Source organism: Magnolia sinica, chromosome 2 (assembly GCF_029962835.1).
Source record: "Magnolia sinica isolate HGM2019 chromosome 2, MsV1, whole genome shotgun sequence".
Taxonomy (NCBI): domain Eukaryota; kingdom Viridiplantae; phylum Streptophyta; class Magnoliopsida; order Magnoliales; family Magnoliaceae; genus Magnolia; species Magnolia sinica.
Window position 1 is genome coordinate 127959151 of NC_080574.1, and position 24620 is coordinate 127983770.

The 24620-nt window shown below is 42.2% G+C and overlaps 1 protein-coding gene across 1 annotated transcript; it reads right to left on the bottom strand.

The window, feature by feature from the left end:
- Positions 1–4: 4 nt before the first annotated feature.
- On the bottom strand, positions 5–605 carry LOC131227545 (LEAF RUST 10 DISEASE-RESISTANCE LOCUS RECEPTOR-LIKE PROTEIN KINASE-like 1.2; the record flags this gene model as incomplete). Its single annotated transcript, XM_058223348.1, has 1 exon — positions 5–605. A coding segment is annotated over exon 1 (534 nt), but the record flags the coding sequence as incomplete, so codon positions are not given.
- Positions 606–24620: the final 24015 nt, after the last annotated feature.

Below are 24620 nucleotides of genomic sequence, written 5' to 3' on the forward strand. Positions count from 1 at the left end.
AGGAATTCAACGATCCGTAGTAATCAACCATGGTAAACAAATTATGGGTGTTGTTGGAGATGCAAGAAAGCGGTGAAACTCCATATTCTCCAGGTTGCAAAGCAGTGCAATTGTAATAGAAGTTGAGTTGGGCGTTGAGAGCACTAACATTCAACCGATCACCTGTTCTTGTGAACGTGAGATTATGAATGGGAAGGGAACAAGGGCCTTTTAAGTATTCTTCATTAACGACCGACAAAGATTTGTTGTTGTAAAAGATTTCACGAATATAGTAACCATCGTCGTCATCTGAAATCTTGAGGACGGTCTCGTTGTTCTTGCAGCTTAGTTTGAAGCCCGGGTAGCCGCAGTAGGATGGTTGTGGATCGATCCAGAAAGGGAAGCTTATGCTTATGTGATTTCCGCAGCTTTGAGGGGCGCAAGCTTCGAAACGTTGGTCTATGGATTTAGCTCTTCCTTGTAGAAGGAAGAAGGTGAAGATGAAGACGATGATGATGGAAGAGGAGAAAGGTAGGATGAGAGGCTCGGATGATGGCATGTTTTGTATCTATTTGTGAGATATGATTTTAGAAGAGGAAGTTAAAAGGAGAGAAGATGAGAGGAAAGATGAAGGATGAGAGGTTGTTTACTTGTTTGTCATCCCCCTATGGCTGGTTTTGACGTGTCCACGGTCCGTCAACAATAGGCCACGTGGCTGATCCGTTTATTTAGACCAGCACAGGATAGGTGATGCGGAGGTACGCGGATTGCGTCCTACCCCCGTCCGGGCAGGGCTCTGTGGGTCCACCGTGGTGTAGCTTATGTTTATCCACGCCGTTCAACGCTTTTATAGGATTATTTTAAGATAGAAACCAAAACATGAGTCAGGTTGCAGGCTTAAGTGAACCACAAAGTAGGGATTGGACATCCACCATTAAAAACTTTTTGGGAGCTGGAGAAATTTTGAATCAAGCTGATATTTGAGTTTTCACTTCATCCACGTCTACATGACCTTATGATTAGGTTGGATGGTAAAAAAAAAAAACATCGTGTTGCCTTGTAGAAAGGTTTCAACGGTGGGTGTCATTAGCTTTCTTTGGTATGGTCCACCGGAGCCGTGGACTTGCCTCATTTTAATGATCATTCATTAAAATGATCCCATAAAAGTGTCTAACAGCGTGGATAAAAAAATTACATCGCGGCGGACCTCAGAGAGCCCTGCCCGTCCAAGATGCAATCCGCGATCCCATGTAGAGTGCGTCGCGGACAATTTTGAGTCCAAGATAGAATAGAGAAAGCCCAATCTGAGGCGGAAGTGATCCAGACCGAACCTTAAAATAGACTTATCTCACGGGGTGTGCCCGTTGAGTTGAGTTGTAGTTAATTATGAAACTTAGTGTTCATATTACTATTTAAAGGATTGTAAATTTATTTTTTTTTATTATCAATCAATTTATTTCAGATTTTTCTATTTCTTATCTCTCCTTGTAGATTTAAGGCATCTCGGTGAGGATTCTAGAGAAGCTTCTGGGATTCGGAGTAATTATCCCCCGAGGAAGATCCCTCGAATCCACGAGGAGAGATAGAAAATAGAAATAAATTTTAATAAATTCGAAATAAATTAATTGATGATAAAAATAAATAAATAAAGTTATAATCCTTTAAATAATGATATCAAACTCAGGAAGAAGTTTCAAAATCAAACTCCAACTCAAATTCCCTAAAAACATGACTTTTACTATTTATAGATGGTCTTGATTTCTACTAGACGTCTTGGTTTTCAACTAAAAAACAGTAAGTGTCCAATTTGGCCTAACCATGTTATTGTCCTAATTTTTATAAGCCCTTTTCATGTGAAGAACAACTCCTAAAGCTCAAAGGATCAAGAGTTATGATCTAACCAAAACTCATTATAAATAGTAAAAATGAAATAAAAATGGAGTTTCAACCATCAATCTGACCGAATCTCGCAAATTCAGCATGGGTAACCCAACATAGCAGGGTTAGATGGCTAAAGTAACTTCTCCTACCCCAAAATCATATATGGTACGTCGAATAACTCATTTCAGTTTGGGAGATATGCCTGCTTTAGGGTTTTGACGGTCCTGATCACTTCCGCCTCTGATCGGGCCTTCTCTAGTCCATCTTGGACATAAAAGTGTCTACGACCTGCTCTACATCAGTCCTCTCTACTTCAAAAGCACCCGTCCTCGAGTTCTCATCCCGCTTTGATTCATGATACTCGGTCAGGTGCGCAACATTGAAAGTATACAAGATCTCCAAGTCATTCGGAAGATCAACGACGTAAGCATTGTCATTGATCTTTCAAAAGATCAGTACTAGTTCAATTTTCTTATTCTTTAACTTGTTGTAGGTTCCAATCAGAAATATCTTTTTACATAAATGGACCATAAGATGGTCGTCCACTTCGAACGCCTTTTGTCGCTGATACTTGTCGGTTTGCTCCTTTTACTTATCATTCGAGGCATGCAACTTGTCTTGCACATCCGCATGAATGCTCATGATTTGGTCCATCATATGTTTTGTTGCATGACTCATGCTTGGGAGCTTGGGCAAAGGGACCAAGTCAAGTGTGTGACAATACACTCGACCATAAACAATCTGAAATGGGAACTTCTCTATCAAGCGGTTCACCATGTTATTGAATGCAAACTCCACTTAAGACAAGGCAAAATCTCATTGCTTCGGTTTTTCACCTGAAATACATCAAAGAAGGTTTCCTAACGTGCGATTCACAAGTTTAGTCTTCCCATTAGTTTGTGGGTGGTAGGCACTGCTGAACTGAAGTTGTGTGTTGAACCGATTCCACAAAGTTCGCCAGAAATGGCTAATGAACTTTGTATCATTGTCTAAAGTAATAGTCTCTGGAACCCCGTGTAGCCGCACAACCTCCTCTCTAAAGAATAGATTCGTCGCGTGTATTGCATCGATGGTCTTCTTGCATGGGATAAAGTGCGTCATCTTTGACAAACGATTTACCACCGCGAATATTAAATCCATGTCGCGTTGTGTTCATGGGAGACCAAATACGAAGTCCACAGATAAATCCTCCCAAGAGTCATCAGGCACAAGGTGTAAAGGCCCGTATTCTGAGAATGCCCCTTAGAGGTCTGACGAACATGATAGCGCTGCATTTCTTTACCCAAGTCACATACCAATTACAGCCAGTAATATCGCTCCTCCATAAGAGCCCGTGACTTATCTCGCCCAATATGTCCACCAAGGCCACATTTATATAACTATTGAATAATTTGTTCCCTCAGAGAACTTTGGGGGATGCACAGTCGATTCTCTATGAAGAGGAAATCGTCTTGTATATGTAGCTCACTGGGATGACTTTCTTGGCTTATCATCTGTGTATCCTTGAAGTCCTTATCCTCGACTTACAGCTCCTTAAGACAGTTGAAGCCGATTACTTTATTACTCATTGTAACAAGTAGTGATGCATGGCGGCTAAGTGCATTAATGTAACATCCCGTCCAATCGGTACAGTGTCCTGAGGCGTCCACGTAGGATTGTTCCGCAGGACCGAACATTTGAAACATTCGTGGCAGGGATGCCATGAGCTAATTAATCTAGGGTTAGCCCATTTGCCTTTACCGGACAGGCCATGGCAAGACCAAGTGTGGGCCGCCAAGCCGGATGACCATTTACACTGAGCTACAGTCCGTCCGGGCTATACCGACGCCGGAAGGTCAGAAAAATCTAAAAATTTAGGGGATCATAGGGCTCACTGGGCTTGTGGACCATCGCAGACCGCGGGCCCAGCAGACACTCAGAAGTGGGATCTGGCATTGACTTAATGCACCTCAACCACGCCAGGACCAAAATCTGGCGCTTGCAAATGGAACCAAGATTCCAGGTTATTCGACTGTTGGATCTCTTCCATAATTACCGTGGAGGCCTAATGGATTTTCCTACGCCTGTCCACCAACTCTGGGACCCGATCGTGGGCCGGTCACCGTCGATCACAAATCGGACCCGTGCGATTAAACCCCTGGTCCGATCGTCCCCAAATTTTACGTGACCCTTCATCAGGCCATGAAGCACCCATCCTAGAAATTTCATAGCCTGAGGACCACCAGAATTACTCAAATCACTAGAATGGACCCCACAGGGCCGTTTAAAGATCAAAGCCGTTGACTCAAACCCCATAACTGTCCATCCGTTTGTTTCTAAATTTTACACGGGCCCTAATCGGGCCGTAGGGCACCAACTCACCAAATTTGGTGGCCAAGGGAGTGTCAGGGCGGCTCTAACTCGAAAAGAAAAGAGAGAAACCTTGTAGGCTATTTTGGAAATATGAGGGAACTTAAGGCCAAAAGGCCCAAGTCTAGGGAATAAACCCTATCCCTCATAACTCCCTCCCATTTCCTACAACCACCAAGGGAGAAAGAGAGTAAAGGAGAGTGAAGAGGAAGGGAGAGAGAAGGAGGAGATCCAAGGTGGACCCTAGATCAAGGTGGGCCCGAAGAAAGCCAACCCTTCCAACTCTTTGCCTCTCTTGCAAGGAGAAAACTCCTTTCCTTAGCCTCAACAACCATCCGTGGGTTGCCTAGGTGAGTTTTTCACCCATCCTTCTTGAAATTCATGTAGTAATGTGGATTTGGGTTGAAATGCTAACATGCAATAGCTTGATTTAGGGATTTCGACCGATCTACCCGAAAGCCCTCTTTCCTTGGGCTTTTTTTGAGTCTCCAACGAGCCATAGGTGCGGACTATTACTCCTAGGTGGCCTTGCACCAATTTCAATATGAGTTTAATGATTATGATTGTTTGGTTGATGCATTTAGAGAGTGTAGAGAAACCCTAGGGATTTATGCCTATTTTAATGATATGGAATTGTATGTTTTATTTGATTCCCTTACATGATGTTATTCGTGCTTCTTACATGACTTGTTAGAATTTGATGATCGCTTGTTGATGACTTGTTGGGTTGCTCATATGATTGACGCCCCTTTGTATGCATGCCCTAATTACCACATCGTAATTTGTTTCCATGAGTTATAGGAAGTGAGCAACTTCCCCACCAACACACCCAACACACATGCTCCATTGCTCATAAATTGTTAGCTTACTTATTAGGTGAATCTGGATTATGTGATTGAGGTATGAGAACATGACGATCTTGCCTGTTGATACCCCTGTCCGTTGACACGTCGTGGACCACCATTCAGACCCTGGGGTTGGCCAAGGAAACAAGGAAAGCTAAGGTGGTCTCGTTGGTAGGACCGCCTTGGGGCTAAACCCACGGATTTGGGCAAGTGTGTGTGGGCGACTGTAGTTAGACTACGTGGGTTGCTTGCACCCGATGTCGTTCCGCCATACGCTTGCCTGGACTCATGCGGTCTAGTCTACTGTCTGGCCAACCACGATTGTTAACCCTGTTTGCTCATACTTGTATGGAACCTGAGACACCCTACAACCGTTGTAGCTCATCGATAACCCACTCGAAAATGGTCCACAGCCTCGTGGGCCGGGCATGGTGGAATGGGACACCGTGTTCAAGCTGTCGGCCTACGCTCGGGTACCGCGCCTCCCCGTAGTGACCGCGAGCGATCCCTTTCTCTTGACACTCCTCATGTGCTTGAAGTCGGGGATGAGGAACCCGACGGGATCACGGACTGCGGGGCCTCGGCCTCACGCATTGGGGAGTCTTGGCCTCGCAACCAGTTTAGGGCGTTGATACGTGGGGTGTACCAGAATCCCCAATCTGCTGGATGAATGGACCTAACTAATAACTCGGCTAACACGAGCGCATTTCATCGCATTAGTTAGGTTGCGACTCGGCAGTCGAGGTCGCACTGAGGGAGTATTGGCATTGGCGATCGTTAGATGATGTCGCACGAGGGAGCGTTGTGGTGAGGGCATACATCATATCATCCTGCACGCATGTACATTAACAAGACTAGATAGATATTATGATTGATTGCTTTTCATTAAATTCTTATTATAATTGATGCCTGTGATAACTTAAAATTAATAGCACTCACTGAGTTGATCACTCACTCCCACTCTGGGACGGTGTTTTAAAACACCAACCAGACCCTTTCTTAGATGCAGGTGACCAGGGATTGGAGGAGCCTAGCGAGGAGGGCCTGGACGAGGAGGTAGAGCTGTCATACTTCCATCTGATGGAGGGCTCGCCGCCTGCTTGACGGGCGGGATTGGATGGCTGAGCAATGGGCTCAGTCTCATTCTTTTGGACATTTTATTCTTTTATTGTTTGAATTGGGCAACGCCGTGGTGCGACCCATTTATTTTTGGACTTGTACATATATGCTTCGGCCTCTTTCATTTCAGCAGACTTGTGCGATCATGTTCCATGTTCAGAGAATTTCCGACTGCGCAACTTAAACAGATCAAATGCATAATAATGAAAAATCGGTAATAGTGACTCTCGAAAACTCGAGAGTTGAGCAGATGCGCGACCCCCGATTTCCAGGGTGTTACAATTAACCACCTTGTTCTGTTGCCTTGACTTGTGCTTCAAAATGAATGTGAATTTCTCTAAAAACGTAACCCATCTAGCATGCACACGATTCATGTTAGCCTGACTATTAATAAACTTTAAGGCCTGATGGTTAATGTAAAGAACAAACTCTCTTTGAATCAGATAATATCACCAATATTGTTGTAGCGCCTGAACAACTGCATACAGCTAAGGCTCAAATGTTGACCACTACTTTCGGGCTTCGTTGAAGTTTTCACTATAGAAGGCTACCGGCCTGCCTTCTTGTGATAAAACTCTTCCAATTCTGACATATAAGGAGTCACACTCAACCTCAAACTAGTTATCGAAACTAGGAAGAACTAAGACCGATATTGTAGAAAACCGATGCTTAATTCCAACAAAGCTCTTGTCAGCTTCGTTGATTCACTAAAACGGCCCATTTTTCATATAATTTGTAATAAGTGTGAATATTGTGCTAAAATTCCACACAAATTGATGATATAAGGTCGCCAACCCGTGAAAATTCCTCACTTTATGAATGTTCGTTGGGATCGGTCATTCCTTAATGAATCGTACCTTTTCATCATCTACATGGATGCCTGTGGACGTCACATCAAATCCTAAGAATAATAGGTTGTCCATTAAAAATTTGTGCTTCTTCAAGTTAAGGTACAATTTGTTAACTTGCACGACCAGTAGTACATGCTTGAGATGTTCCATGTGCTCCATCTCATACTGGCTATATATCATGATGTCATCAAAATATACTACTACAAACCGGCCAATAAACGGCTTCAGTACTTGATTCATCAGACACATAAAAGTACTTTAAGCGTTCAATAAACCAAAGGGCATGACCAACCACTCATACAACCCTTCACTGGTCTTGAATGTCATTTTTCACTCATCATCAGGCCGAATGCGAATCTGATGGTACCCGCTCATCAGATCTAGTTTAAAGAATACATTAACACATTTTTAGTATATCAAGTATGTCGTCCAACCATGGTATAGGGAACCAATATTTGAATGTAATCTTATTAATTATCTAGCTGTCGACACATATGCGCTAACTTCCATCTTTCTTAGGCATTAAGAACACTGACACGACACATGAGCTCATGCTTTCTCTCAAAAGACCCTTACGAATTAATTCATCTACTTGCCCTTGAAGTATCTCACACTCTTTCAGACTCATCCGATAATGAGGACGATTGGGTAACATGGACCCGGGGACAAGGTCGATATGGTGTTGAATACATTATATGGGAGAAAATCTATCAGGGAGGTCATTAGGCCAAATTTCTTTGAATTCATTCAGTAACGACTTTAAACTTGGAGGAATGTTTAAGGGCTTCAATTCTTCGCCATTTACCACTACGGCATACACCTCGCCAATTTCCTTAGATTCCTTAATGAAATTCTTAATGGTCGAGAGGAAATTTTCCTCCACTTTAGAAGCTTCAAGGTGGTTTTCTGGTGTTATAGGGGCAAGGACCATTTTTTTTATCATACCTGACGAAGACGTAAGCATTGTCTCGCCCTCAGCGGGTCGCATCACAGTCTGATTTCCATGGTCGACCGAATAACATATGGCAAACTTTCATGTCAACCACGTCACAAAGTACTTGATCCTTATAATTTTTAATAATTAAAAATGAGACGGTACATTGTTTGGTTACTTGGTCTCGTTCACCTTCTTTATCCAGCCAATCTAATGAGGGGAATGATGTTTTGTCATAGGTAGCTGCAACTTATCCACCATCAACTTTGAGACGATATTCTCACTATTACCATTGTCTGTGATCACATCACAGACATTGCCATTGATGGTATATTGTTGTAACACTCTGAACTTTTTAATACCCGAGTATGAAAAATTCTCGAGTGTTACCATGAAATTTAATTTAGTATATACATATGTATGTCACCAACTTAGCCTATCCTAACCTTAAGCCTATTTTCCAACATGAATCTAATCGTTGGGAATGATCTTCATTCATGGATCGAGTCATTCAACCATTGATTTTAAGACAAGACCATCATATATCTAAGTATTCTCGCATGTTCATCATAACTAAACACTTAGTCAAATATACACTGCTAGATAAAGACATCTAACTGTCCACTTTGATTTTAAACCACCCGATTATAGTAAATTAACTACTTGATCTCCACATCCGCTCGTACACATATCAAGTAAGATTCTGATCCATTTATCTTGTTCATCTTATATGAATATGTTTAACTCACCATCAGAACTACAACATGAGAAACTTATACATGTGAACAAGTCACTTGAATCTAACGGTATATATGTTCTTGTTACTCCAAAAACCCACTTATGTTCATCTGTTCATAAAACTGACTGTACAACTACCTACATACATGATCAGAGTATTAACCATTAAGTTTTCCTATTTTTAACATGTCATCTAACCATCTATCATATTTAGATCTGCCAAATGGGCTACCTAAATATCAAAATGAACTTCTCAGTTCAAAAATTGTAAGAGATATGCCACAACTACCGGCTGACTTCTCTATTAGATATATAAAAATGTTGATTTAGACATCGGGGTGGTATAACTCATTAAAAAGGCATCTTCGTTCATTTATAAGCGATTAAGGCTTAAAATGGGGCAATAGAAAGAGAATAAAAAATAAAGAATGTCTATCAAATTTTAATGCATTGAATGGTGTAATCCGACGTTGTGGACAGTGAAAGTTGGAGAAATAAAAGATGAAAAATTTGTAAATACCTAATACCATTAACATATACACCTAAATTCTAGATCATATAGTTCTCATAATCCGTTTCATGTGAAATTTTATACCATACTTGTTTATCATAAATTAACCATACATGTCAAGTTTCAGCCCTTATATCATTGTAAAAGTGACCTAATTGACAAATTAGTTCCTTAACCATTGATTTTAGTGTCCACTGAGTAAAGAAATCTCGTGGGTAGTCACAGTAGGATATTTTCCTTCATATGAACGATTTGGATTGCCCATCATATGGACCAGGAGTGAAATATGAAGACCCCACTTTGGTAGGTTTTTCCGTAGGCGCGAAGAGGCTTACCAATTCCTTATAAATTTGGATTTTCTGATTTAACCTCTTCCTACCGTCTATCGCAACTTAAATTTGGACTAAACTTTGGTCTCATATAATTACGAAGTTATACAAAATTTAGACCACAATCTATGATCCTGCACTATTAAATGTTGAAGCTAGTTCTTTCCTTTTGGTGCAAAAGCTGAATTTTCAGATTTAGGTCTTTTCCACCATTTATCAACCACCAACTGTTGTCTAATTATTTGTTATCCTGACTACACATTTCTTTCAAAATTATGCCCTAATTATTAAGCGTGGACTATTAATTGAGATCAAGTTTGTTTTGGCACCTGTTAGGAGAATTTTCAAGATAGGCCAATCTAGATTTCGGATCACCAAGAAAATCATGTACCCCATCCCTATTCGACGACCCTTGGACAAATTAGATTTAAAGAAAGATTGATAAAAAAAGTCAAATTGGAGAAACTCAATCTAAGTGGGATGTGAAACACACCCCCTCTCACACGCCCACTCCTTTATAAAAGGAGGAGAGTGTCCTCTTCTCCTGTCACATGCCTATAATCCCATGTTCAAGAAAGAGAAGAAAATGGAAAGAGAAGGAGAGAGAGAAATAGAAATAGAATGAGAGAGAGAAAGAGAAAGAGAGAAATAGAAATATAACGAGAGAGAAAGAGAAAGAGAAAGCCTAGTCGCCCATCATCCACCTCCTCCACACGTGTAGTGTCCCCCTCTTGTTCAAGTGATGTCGTTATTCATATAAAAGCTTTCCTACATTGTGATCAACCTAGAGTTTAGATCTAAGGCTAAGGTGATGGATTCCTTTAAAGCTTACACTAATTTGAGTTGATATAATTTATCTTGTTTTTGCATACTTTCATATTACTGTAATTTTTTATACAATTAATTAATTTACCATTATCAATTATTTATCCATTTGAAAATTATGGTTAATGTATGATTTTAATTATGCATGATTTTTATAAATTTATGTGAGGTGATAGATACAAGCCTTGCCCTTTGCCAATTTTGAGTTGGCCTTTTGCTCATCTTCATTTATTTTTGTTGAGTTAGCATATTTGCTACTCTGCTCTTTTATTAAGTTAATTTATTGCTACTCTTTTCATTTATTAGATTAGCCTTGTGCTATCTCCCTTTATGGCTTGAGCATGTGTCTTGGAATTTCAAAACCCTTATGGTTCGACTTATTTCTCTATTGATATAAGTGATGTGTAATAGGCCTCATATATAGTGGTTCATGTATATTATCGTGGACGTAATGCGCTCTAGGTAGTGACCCTTTTGGTCGATGTATAATTCTATAAATTTTGAGTGGTGGTGCACAAATCGATGTCAGTAATCCATAATGCGTGTTACATCACTTTCGGGATTGGATGTCACAAATAGTCGCTCCATGAATAAATCGTATCACATAATTCATTTGATCCGTGTGTTGTGTCATCTTGAAGTGTTCACGTAAATCCATAGCAGTGTTAGACATGCCAACGAATCTCCGTAGTATGAGATGCGGGGCAAGCCGGGTTTTCTATGAATTATATTCCACATCATGATAATCACTACGTATGATGGACTACACACACTTTGCTAGGCATGCGTTCATATATATATATTGGTTGCGCGTACTGATACCACTTGTAGTGGTGGAGTACGAGACGTATCAGAACCCTCATATTATTCTTATGAATCTCTTAAATTATTGTTAATTTTAAAGAATAACTATTACTATACGTAGGGCATTGACCCTCTCCAACCATACAGATGTTGCAAGTAAAATACAGTTGATAATACGAACAATAATCATTTTATGGAAGATTCTTTCAAATAAAGAAGATGGATATCACCACGAATTGTTTTATTTATTTTTCACTGCAAACTTTGATAATGTAATGAGCTCCCATTGAGAGGGAATTAAAGAATTAGTTGTACACTTTCTACTCTAATAGAATAATAAATACGATTGATTTTAATCTCGTGAATTGTTACCTTCATAAATGTAACTGGATGTGATCTAAAGGAAAAAAGATAAGGTGCGATTTTAAAGCATCCGATTACTTATTAACACCCAGAATGTTCGAGTGCGAGTATGTACTCGGGCCGTAAAAATTCGAGGCATTACAACTATGTACGGAATATGTGGTGTCGTTGTGGATACAACCCTTTCCGTGGGGCGTACAATAATCACCTAACGACTAAGGATTCGCCATGATCATCGGCCAACCATTCTTTATCACCAGCTCCTTCCTTAGTAGTTTGTTCATCTTCATAAAATTCAGGGTCTTCTTCTGCTGTGTCACCTTCAATACTCTCTTCGTTAATGGTCAAGTGAGTTGCGGGACGTTGAGGGCATGTGTTTAATAAGTGGCCCGGTTGGCTACATCGGTAATAAGTGTCTGGCCTTGGCCTACCATAAGGATTTGAAATCCTACTCAGACCCGTTATAATAGATGTCGTACGTTGAGGCCTAAATAGACTGTGTCACAATTTACAGTTGTAGGAGGTTGAGGATGTCCTCCTACTGGTTCTTTTCATCGTGTCATCGTTAAATCTGGCATGAGACTCGTCGTGGGGGGGGGGGGGGGGTTGGTAAATCAAGGGATAAGGTTGAGTACGAAATCTTGAAAGCTGCATTTTTGCCCTACCTACCAACTAAGCCGCTTCATATATGGTCCCAACTGGGTGTATCTGAATTCGGTCCTGAATTGTTGATCGTGGCCCGCCTATAAACCATACTATCTTTTACTATTTGGTTTCCGATAAGTCATTTCACATTGTCAACCACTAGAATTCTTCGGTGTAATCTATGACGGTTTGATTCTCTTATCGAAAATTTTGGTATCACTGGAACAATATCTGTTCAGAATCATTAGGGAGGAATCGTGATCGAAGAAGGCATTTCATCCATGGCCATGATCAGATGGGTGCCTCGTTCTGTCGGGTACATGAGAGTTGTAATTGCTCCAACCATGTAGAAGTATTAAATTTTAATTTGAATGCCACTAATTTCACCTTTTTTTTATATTCTGGCACGTCCATATAATAAAAATATCATTTTACTTCGGCTAACTAGTCGAGGAAATCTTCTACACATGATAGCCATCAAAACTTAGAAGTTCGGCATTACCTTGTTAGTCTCTTTTAGTACGATCTAGTCGATCACCTACATGGATTGGTCGTGGGTAAAGTCTCCATCGATGTCCACATTGTCGGAACTCGACTCATTTGGGGTAGCCTACGAAAATCGAGGTTGTGTCGTAAGTAACCACAGGTTGCCGAGCATTGTCACGGGCTCGGGCTGGAATTAGTGTATCTACAAGACAATCGAGTGTTGTATACAACCCTTACATGGTCAACTAACTCTCCTGATAGAAAGCTTCCATTTTTTTTTCAAAAAATAATAAATCCATGGATCACCGTCCATGGGATTTTGGTCTATTTCTTTATTATTTGTCATCGGTCCGAGGGGAGTCCTTGATTTGATACCAAGTGACACAGGGATGGACGTGATGAGGTCGATCATCATCTTCCTCAAGGGATAACTATTCCGAATCCACGGAGCATCTCTGGACTCCTCACAGAGATTCCTCGAATCCACAATTAGAGATAGAAAATATAAATAAATTTGAAATAAATTGATTGATGATAAATAAATAAATTTATAATCCTTTAAATATTGATATCAAGCCTAGGAAGAAGTTTCGGAATCAAACTCCAACTCAAACTCATTAAAAACGTGACTTACTATAAGTAGTAAACTTACGATCATAATTTTTATTAAACTTCATAGGGCCTAATTGATTTTTAAGGGAAGAGGGAAATACCCTTGAAAAATGTTATTATTACCTTCTCCCTAGTTTGAATTTTCAAATGCATTTTCGCTTTAAAAATTGGTTCGAAAAAGCAAACTTACATTTGTGGACCCCACTGTGACGTGCATGACATATCCACACCATCTATCTGTTTTATCAGAAGATTTTAGGGCCTAAGTCCAAAATTGAGACAAATGCAATGCTCAAGTGGCCCATACCATAGGAAACAATGGCCTTAAATGTCCGCCATTAAAAGTTATTTTGTTTATTGGGCCCATGTTAATGTTTATTTGTCATCTAACCCGTTCATGAAGTCATAGAAACATTGATAAGGGGAAAACACAAATATTAGCTTCATCCAAAACTTTTGAGGGCCACATAAATTTTTATACGGCAAGCATTCAATTTCTACTGTTTCTTGTGGTGTGGTCCACTGGAGCTTTGAATCTGCCTCATTTTTGGGTTCATGGCCTAAATGAGGCTGACGTATAGGATGAACGGTGTTGATACATCAAGTACATCACAGTGAGCCCTATATTCATTTGGCAGCCATCCTCCATTTTAACGCCAAAAAGCTACGCTTTCAACGTCCGCGCAAGAAACAACGTGGTAATTACCTAGTAAGTAATTATTACTCATTTACGGGGTAATTACTTACCCGCCCTTAGTGTTGGCCAAAATAGTGTCTAATTTGGCCCAACCATGTTTTGTCATCATTTTTCTAAGCTTTTTTATGTTAGGCACGACTCTTGAATATCAAAGGATCGAGAGTTATGTTCGGACGAAAATTTACAGTAAATATAAAAAACAAAATTAAAATGAAATTTCCACCATCAATCTGATGTAATCTCGCAAATTCAACAGGGCAACCTGGCGTAGCTGGATTGGGTGGCTGTAAGACCCGTATCCTAGTCTGTACTGTTCCGTCAAATCCCGCGATCCTTCCTGTCGAATTTCGGCATCCTGTGACGTATAATCAACGTTGCGATCGACCCTAAGTCGTATGTTGTAGATTTGAGTTGGCTTAATTCAAGACTTGTACCTTTGCGACCGCACCGTCGCCGCGGTTCCGACGCCGCGTCTCTCGCACCGATCCGATACCCTGGCAGGAAGATGTGAGCCGGCGTTTATTTCGAAGAAAACGCCGCGCGTTTGCAATCCCAAGAGAATCTCTACAATATGTCAAATCAATCCCATCAATCAATCCCATCCATCACCTCATGTCAAGTACAAGCAACCCATGCTTTCTCTCTCCAAAGTCAACCCATTCTCACCCTCTCTCTTACATACCCATGCTAGTCAAGTACACATCACCTCACCCATCACTCACATCCATCACTCTCTCTCTTTACATCCCATCTCTCCCTCTCTCTTTCTCATTTCTCAACTCAACTCCAAGCAACCAAGGAGAGAGCTCTCGTCCAAGCTTCTCCATGTGAGAGAGTGCATGTGTGTGGTCCACTTTCCCATCCCAAACCTTCCATCCTAGCCTTTCATTTTCCATCTTCCACCGTTGAAGTGAAGCCTAAGGAGATCGGCATTTCAACGGACCGAGAAGATCGACCGGTGGGTGCTTCTATAGGCTAGATTTTCATGTTCTTATGATGGGCCAAGTGAGGCCTACCGATCAATGGTATGGATCTCACTTTGGACCCTTGATGTGGCTAATGGCCTATCTTGATGCTTAAGATTATTCCATGATGGGGTCATTCTCCATGGACCCCATCATGATGTTTATTTTCATGCATGAATATGGTCATCTAGACCTTCTAGTTTGGTGGAGAAAGGATCTCCACCGTTGATTTTCAATTTGGTGGACCCATATGCAATGGGACCCACTTGATGTACGATTGGATGCTTGAAATGGAGGGCCCATAGTGCCGGGGTCCCTCCATCACGCGTGTCCCACTCTCCTCTTTCTCTATCTCCCTCTCTTTTATTTATTCATCTTGGTGTGTGATGACATGGCCGTATGGCCCACTTGGATGGACCCCACCATGAAGCATGTATTGGATCCGAGTCATTGTAGGTGAGGCCCACTTTTTATGTGTTGCTCCACACCACTTAGCCATGTGGTGGCCCACCGAGGTAGGGCCCACCTTATAACATTCCATGCGCCAGAACGTCCAGCGTCCCCTGGACGCTGGACGTGAAACACCAATATCAGCTTGGTTAATAAAGATTTTTGGTGGCCCACTTGTTTAGGCCCCACCTTAATGAATAGATTCAATCCACGCCGTCCATCCTATTAACCATCTCATTTTAGGCGTTGAGCCGAAAAATGAGGTCAATCTGAGATTCTAGTGGGCCATTGCTTGACAAACAGTGATCTCCACCGTCTAAAGTTCACTGAATTTTTCTACACGCTGGAACAAGTCCAATATTGGACTTGATAAACTTGTTTTGAACCGTGAAATCCAATGGTTAGAGTGGATTATCTTGAAGCGGGCCCCACACGTGAAAAACCACAAAAATACCGTTTTTTTTCAAAAAAAAAAATTAAAAACAAAGAAGGTCAGTGGCTGCTGCCACTGACACAGCAGCAGCAGCGTGCTGCGTTTGACCCACGGCTCCAGCCGTGGGCCCCACCACGATGCACATTTGTCATCCAATCCGTTCATTCGATGGGTCACCTCCTGAGGCGGGCCTCCTTCGAATTTCAGCCACATCCAAGACTCAGGTGGCCCACATCATATGAATTAGTGGAATTGAATGTATACCATTAAAACCCTTTTTGGGTCCACGGAAGTTTTTGGATCAAGCTGAAATTTGTTTGTACTCTTCATCTAGGTCTGAGTGACCTTATGGACGGATTAGATGCCACATAAATATTATGGTGGGCCCCACATGGGACCCACAGTGGTATATGTGTTCTAGGCCCACCGTCCACTGCCGTGGACGGTGGATTCCACCAGATTTATGTGTTTCACCACGGTCGTCCAGGGACTGGACGGCCAGTGAGCCCCACCATGATTTATGTGTTTATCCACACCGTCCACACCTGGACGGTGGGACCCACCATGATGCGTGTGTTGCATCCAAGCCGTCAATCCATTTTGCAACTCATCTTTGAGCGTGAGCTAAAGAATGAATCAGATCAATGGTCCATGATGCATGTGTTGCATCCAAATCATCCAACCACTTGAAAGCTTATTTTAAAGCCTGAGTTCAAAAAGAAAATGAGACGGATCTAGAAATAGGTGGACCACATTATAGGGTTTGAAGGCCCACCATTAAGACCCTTGGTCTACTAAGTTTGGGACCAAATATGATATTGGTCTTTCCCTTTAATTCAGATCTGTGAGGCCTTATAATTAGATTGGATGATAAATAAATATTATGGTGGGCCTTAGAAATTTAATGGTGGAAATCATTACCACCACTTGTATTTGGGTGTAGCCCATTTGATATGCATATGGCCCATGCGATGTGGCCCACCCGTCATATTTAAGGCCCATTTGAAGATGCCCACCTTGACATTTATAGGGCCCGTGTTATGAGGCCCATTTGACCTACATATGGGGCCCAATTGGTGTGGTCCATTTGAGATACATAAAGCCCATGTGATTAGGCCCATTCTGATATATTCTAAGGCACATAGGTTATAGCCCATTGCAATGTACATAAGGCCCGTTGGTAAGGCCCATTAATGTGGCTCATTTGATGAAGGTAAGGCCCATGTGATACGGCCCATTTGATGTACCTAAGGCCCATGGATCGAGGCCCAACGGGTTGTCCTTAGGGTCCATTGCAATGTGCGACTCCCCCTTGGTCTATGAAATGATGTTTTATGGCGGGCCATGCCTTAGGAGCAATGTTGGTTTGACGTCCACATGATAGGTACAATGTTGGTTAAATGTCCGCATTGTAACTCTCCTTAAGGCCCACTGATAGGCCCATACTTGCTGATAGTTCATTACTTTATAACATGCTTAGTGCACTTCCATGATTCATGCCCATACGCATCATATGTATGCTTGAGATGAGGAATGTTTGATCATAGCATAAGCCGTTGGGCTGAGACATTTACGGGACTCCTTATGAGACGGAGTGCCCCACATGAGCGCGTGGTACGCGTGAGATTTCTGCATGACTGACGGTTTGACTCATGCATTTCGCATTGTGTGTCGTGATTCACTGCACGCCCTAGCGACATCAGGGTCATGGCTCCACAGACACATCGTGGATGGCAGTATCGGATACCGGAAATGCTTGGTTTTAGCACTGTGGGCACTTAGGATGTCCTTGGGTGAAAGTCCTTGATCCTTTTTGGTAGCAGGAGATGCTCCATCGTCTAGACCGAGTGGATACATGAGCGCTGAGTGCCGAATACCAGGAGCTCTCCCACCGTATCGTGGTCGGTTGGAAGGGGGTGTGGCCTTATCACCTTGAGTGAGGGGGCTATAAGCTGTGAGTTTGACCACTCGTAAATGAGTCCGCTATCGACGAGCCGGTAGGTATTGGCAGACTTAGCGTGGTCTCTTCCACTTGCTTGACTGTGCAGCTAGGGAGGAGGCAGTCAGTGTGAGGTGTATTAGACCCCGGTGATATCCAGAGAGGAACTGTATTGATATGGGTACTTGATGAGTACTCGCACGCTTGTTTTGCATCTCGCATATGACATTTGGCTACATAGGCCTTGCATCGCATGGCCTTGGTATGGCCGATAGCATTCATGCCTTGCATCACATAGTTTTGATATAGATGATAGCATTCATGGACTTACCGCATATTTCCGCATTACTCTGATATTATACACTTGGCACTCGCCTTACACACACTTTCACCACCCTCTAAGCTTTCTATAAGCTTATGCACGATAGATGCGTGCAGGTGGCTTTAGGTTGCAGCAGCGTTGAGCTTGGAGCGTGCAGCCGAGCTTCTGGAGTTTCTTTTACTTTCATTATATTGTATTTCCCTTTCTTACGCTTTGTACTTAAAGTTTTTGTTATAGTGGATATGTGGTGTTGTTATTTTGTGTGACTTGGTTATGCTTGTGGTTATGCTCCATTACAAAAAAAAAATCATACTGAAAATCCTCCTTGTAGGATTCCAGGATCGGAATCTGGCGTATGGGCGCTGAGAGCCGAGAATGGGATGCTACGGAGGCTGTCGGCACCGGATTCGGCGATCGGGAATTTTGTGAGCCCGTTTTCCGAATTTGGGGCGTGACAGTGGCTAAGGTAGCTTCTACTAACCCAAGATATACGCTAGCTCCAATGACTTATTCCAGCTTACTATATATCCCTGCTTTAGTGTTTTGACTATCCCGATCATTTCAATCTTCGATTGAGCCTTCATTGGTCCATCTTAGATGTGAAAGTGTCCGCGACCCGCTCTGCATGAAGGCCCCACTCATCCAACCGTCTGGATACGTGAACCATGCACCCCTGTCTAATTCAAGCATCGCAAAATGAAAACAGTGCACCGAAAGGATACCTGACTTCAGAATTAATTGCAAAATGCAGAGTAGAATAAGCCTTGATACAAAGGTAGTGATCATGCACACACCGTTTCATTGAGATCGGATCATGATGGTTGTATCAACGAAGTTGATTTGCAGTGCGAGTCAATTACCCGATTGTCCTGGCAGGCAAGGCGTTTCGGGACAGCCTGTCACTAGGTTGGAATGATGTAACATCAGGGGCATGCAGTTCGAGATAACCTGTCACAACGCTGGTATGGCGTAACATCAAGGGCATCTATATACTGGAAGACTTCAGTCACGCGTGCCACTCAGAGCATGGCACGCGTAAACGAGATCCACCCGCTCATTAAGTGAATCTAACTTGACAGGCAGGTAAGCTCATTTTGTGGGCTACACGTGGTCTTCTAACAGTTACAGTCCGTTGACGTATATAGCGCGACCCAATGCATGTTTCACACTCGTTATTCATTCAATACGGTTGGTAAGGTGTCCCTCTCTCCTAAACGCGCAGGGAATGCTGAAAAGATAGGTCTTTTCCATCCTTCGATGGCGCCCCAAATCTATTTGTATCCGTGCGTGAATATACGCAGCATATCCTCCCACCACGTACCTACGTAGGTAGGGGCCGTAGGGCTGTCTACGCGCCACGCCTGAAGTAGTCTCGGCCCGGATTTTAAACTGTTTCGGGCTAAGCTGTCGGGCCAGCCGTATCCAAAATCTGTTTTTCATGCCCAACCCATTGACACCCCTGTACGTAGGGAAGCGGATTGCGACTTGACCGTATCTGTGTAGGAAGCACATAGGGGTATCGGGTAAACGTCATTTTCTATTCATTTCTTTTCTTGCTCCTCTACTGAAGTGACGCCACCAGTTTCCATGGGCGCCACCACGATGTATGTACTGTATCCACACCGTTCATCCATTTTGTGATATCATTTCTGGTCATAATCCAAAAAGTGAGAAAGATCCAAATTTCAAGTGCACCCCACCGTAGAAAACAAAGGAGATTGAACGCCTACCATTAAAACCTCTTCCGGCCACAGAAGCTTTCGATCAAGCTAATATTTATGCTTTTCCTTATTCCGTGTCTTTTGTTAACTTAAACTTATAAAAAGTTGGATCTCAAATAAACATTATGGTTGTCCCGGGAAGGTTTCAACCGTGGCCGTCACCTCCCACTGTTTTCTGTGGTGGGGTCCACATGAAGTTTGGATCTGTCTAATTCTTTTGCTCACTCTTTAAAATGATCTCTCCAATTGGATAGATGGTGTGGATACAACACATGCTTCATGGTGGGCCCAATGAACGTGGTGACGTGACGCCGGTAGCTAGACTTGTTACCTCTGGTTCGGTAGCCAACCCGCGTTCAAGTCTATTTAATTTAAAGAATTAAAAAACCTTACTAGAATGTTGTCACATAAGTGCTAAGGGCCCGTTTGGCCGAGTGGATTGGGAGGGATTGAATGGTATTAGGGTGGGTGGCATGTATATCTAAGTAATGATAGTGTTGTCAGTGGATTGTCTGGAGAACCATGGGATAGCTATATCCCTGGATTGCTATATCTAGTCTGTTTGGCGTGCCCAGCCAATTCCGGAATTAAACCTTTTCATCCCTTCCAATCCCTCAAACCAAACACGTACCAGGCAAATTTGAAAGCATTAGGGTGGATTGGATGGGATTTAAAGGTAATGATGGTGTTGTCAGTGGATTGTCTTAAGATCCATGGGATTGGGATCAGATCACCGACTCTGTTTGGCACGCCAGGCCAATCCCGGGATGTGACTTCCAATCCCTTCCATTACCATCCAATCCCTACCAATCCAACCAGCCAAACGGGCCCTAAAAGTATTAACACGTCTAAGTGGCACCCACCTTAATGTTTTTGATAAATCTATCCTGGCCTTCGGTTTTTTTTAGATTATGTTATAACATGGACCTAACAATGATACTGATCCAAACTTCTAGTGTGCCACACGATAGGAAAAGGTGAGGATTGAGCTTCAGCGGTTGAAATATTCAAGCAGCCACAGAAGTTTTGATTATGTTAAAATATTCAAGCAGCCACAGAAGTTTTGATTATGTTAATGTTTTTATAATTTCAGTTCATCCAAGTAAGAATGACCTCATGAACCATATGGATGAATATACATTATGGTGGACCCAGGAAATTTTCAACCACAGGTAATCCCCCAATTACTGTTTCCAGCCGTATGACTCACATGAGTTTTAAATCTGCCTCATTTTTTAGCCTACGTTGTCAAATGACATGAAAAAAATGATGGACAGAATGATTTCTCACAAATATCATGGTGTGCCCCACCTTTCTTGCCGTCGAAGGAAGTTCATGCGGATGGCCTTGGCTACAATTGAAATCGGAAGCGGGTTCACGTCACCACATTCTTCGGGCCGACCATGATGTATGTGTTGTATCCACACCATCTATCCATGTGGAGAGATCATTTTAGGGAGTGAGCAAAAGAATTAGGCAGGTCCAAATTTTAAGTGGACCCCACCACAGAAAACAGTGGGAGGTGACGGCCACCGTTCAAACCTTCCTAGGCCGACCATGATGTTTATTTGAGATCCAACCTTTTTACGAGTTAAAAATAGATATGAAGTAAGGTAAAGCATAAATATTAGCTTGGTCGAAAGCTTCTGTGGCTCAAAGAGGTTTTAATGGTAGGCGTTCAATCTCCATTGCTTTCTACGGTGGGGTGCACTTGAAATTTGATTCTCACTCTTTAGATTATGCCCTAAAATGATATCACAAAATGGATGGACAGTGTGGATATAATACATACATCATGGTGGCGCCCACGGAGAGTGGTGACGTCACTTCAGTGGGGGAGTGAAGAAAAGAAATGACTTGGAAGTGCATCGCATGCACCGGCAAATGGAGAGAGACGTCTAACGGAACTCTAAGGAAAAGAACATTAATAGTAACGGAAGATGCTCTTGGTATTCAACCAAGTGTATTTCATCACGTCATTTCAGTAGCGTTTTGGCTGCTTAAGCGTTCAGTATCTAATCCGCTCTCATCTGGTGTGGTTCACTATAGCGTATCTGACTCAAATTTGGCCCCATCCATTAACGTGATCTTATAAAAGGAATATATGGTGTAAATAAATAGATACATCAAGGTGGGCTTCACACAGATCTAGTCAGATGGTTAAATGTTGGATCAGAGTTGGAGCAATCGGCTTCCGAGGGGTTATTAATTAAAATCATCCTCAATTGTAACATAATAAAGGTGGTGATATCATATTTTTAATCCATATATATTTTAGCTCATTAGGCACTTTTTAACTCTTTTTTTTTTTTTTTTTGATGTAAATGCTTTTTTACCGGTCATCCCTTCGTACAACAGAGCTTTTTACCGAAATCAAGAGTGTCTCTTGAGAATGACAGTGTGGGCCCCACTAAATCAATGATTTGGGCAACCACTTCGTCGATCTGATCTGTTTACTTTAATCGGACAGTCATGAACCCATAGTAGGGTCATTTTATTTTTTTAAAATTATTTTTAAATTTTTTGTATGAAAAATAGGAGTGTGAAAGGGGTGAATTTTGTAATTGAAGAATATTGTAATGGATGAATTTTGAAATAGATGAATGTGAAGAATATTGTAATGGATAAATGTTATAACAGATGAATGTTGAGATGGAAGAATACTGTAATTGATGACTGTTGTCACGCCCCAAACCCAGAAATCGGATTCACAGGAATCCCGATCGCCAAATCCGGTACCGACAGCCTCCGTAGTACCCCATTCCCGGCTCCTAGCGTCCAGATGCCAGATTCCGATCCTAGGATCCTACAAGGAGGATTTTTTTTTTTATTTTTTTAAACGAACATTTAACTCGTAATAAGCATAACCACAAGATTACCCAATTCACAAAGGCAACATCATCATCACATATCCACTAATATAATCATTGAGTACAATGCTAAAAGGAAATACATAAATCGAAAATCAAGCTCCAGAAGATCACTGCACGCTCCAAGCTCAACACTGCTGCAACCTAACATCACCTGCACGCATCTATCGTGTATAAGCTTATAGAAAGCTTAGAGGGTGGTGTAAGTGTGTGCACAAGGTAAGGGCCAAGTATGCAATACAATGCCATAAATCATACAATGGAATAAATGAAAATACTGACAAGATACAATATCATAGTAAGCGGAATTATACTGGTAAGTCTGTAAGTTACATAATATCAGAGTAAGTGGAATACAGATCAGCTATATAAAGGAGGAGTCAAAAAGAGCCAAAAATCATACACTGAGGGTACAATGCAATACGTAAATCCTGTTAAGTCCGTCTAGGCCATATAAGTGCAGAAACATAGTAACCCAAAATGCTATGTACTGCGGATACAATGTAATATGCAGTGCGAATGAACTGACCATGCTAGAATGTGAAGTCGGGATGATAGTACGTAGTATCGCAGACTATGGGGTCCACCACAAGGGACTTCTATCCAAACCAGTCCCATACCTAAATTTGGATAGTCAGACTCAATGTAGTAAACTCCTGATCTCAGGTTAGTTGCGCGCCCAACCGAAATCCTGGTCATGCGAAGGTACACATAACAAATAGTTACGCACCACCAACCCGAGTGGATAATGAATGAATGAATATACAATTCCTGCTCAATAAGTCCACATATCAGTACGGTTTCTCTCTGGGGAATCACCGGGGTCTATTACACTTTAAACCAGGTTGTCGCCCCATTGCGCACAACAAGGTGAGTGGAAGAGACCTCACTATCCGCCTGCCAATATCGGGCCTAGCTCGTTGATAGCGGACCCATTCCTCGAGCTGGTCAGACTCAACCTAGCATTGCCCCCTCCTCTCGGGCAGGTAAGGCCGCGCCCCCTTCCAACCGACCACGACATAGTGGGAGACGCGGCCTACGGTATACGACCCTCATGCGCGGAACAACCTCTAGAACCAAGAGGGTTTAGGGACTTTCACCCAGGGATATCTATAGTACCTCATGTAGAACAGATTTTCGGTGTCCCATTTGACCATTCACAAAATACCTGTGGAGGCTATGGCCTTGATGTCGCTAGGGCGTACGGTGGTCACGTCACACAAATGCGAGATGCATAAGTCACATAGTCTAATCATGTATCAATCCTGCACATGTCGTGCTCTCATGTGGGGCAACTCCTCCTATCAGGAAGCCTCATGAACAACCTACCCTATAGCATATGCAATGGTCAATCACATCTCATAACAAACATGCAGATGATGCGTATGGGCATGTATTATGATGCTATGCTGTCATATATTCATAATCGGTATCAAGAAATGGCATCGATAATCGATCTCGACAATGTGGACATTTAACTAGCATTACCCTCAAGGGAATGACTCACATAAAGCCTAATATATAGTAGACTCATGACCTCACACAAGGACCTAATATATAACACCATGGGCCTTACTTAAGGGCCATATATACACAACAGGTGGGCCCTGCTCATGGGCTTCAAATACATGAAATGTGAGCCCTACACATGGGTCACGAATACATCAAATGCGTTATACATCATGGGCCTAATACATATCACAATGGCCTTGCCCATAGGCTACGAATACAGCACAATGGGCCTTGCCCATGGGCCATGAATACATCACAGTAGGCCTCGACTACGGTTCGCATATACATCATATAGGTCTCGACAATCGAAATTGACACTCAGAATCGGCCTCAACAATCGGAGTCAGCCTATACAATCGACCTTGACAATCGAAATCGGCTTCAATACTCGGCCTCGACAATTGGGATCGATCGATAATCAAAATCGGTAAGTCAGTCAC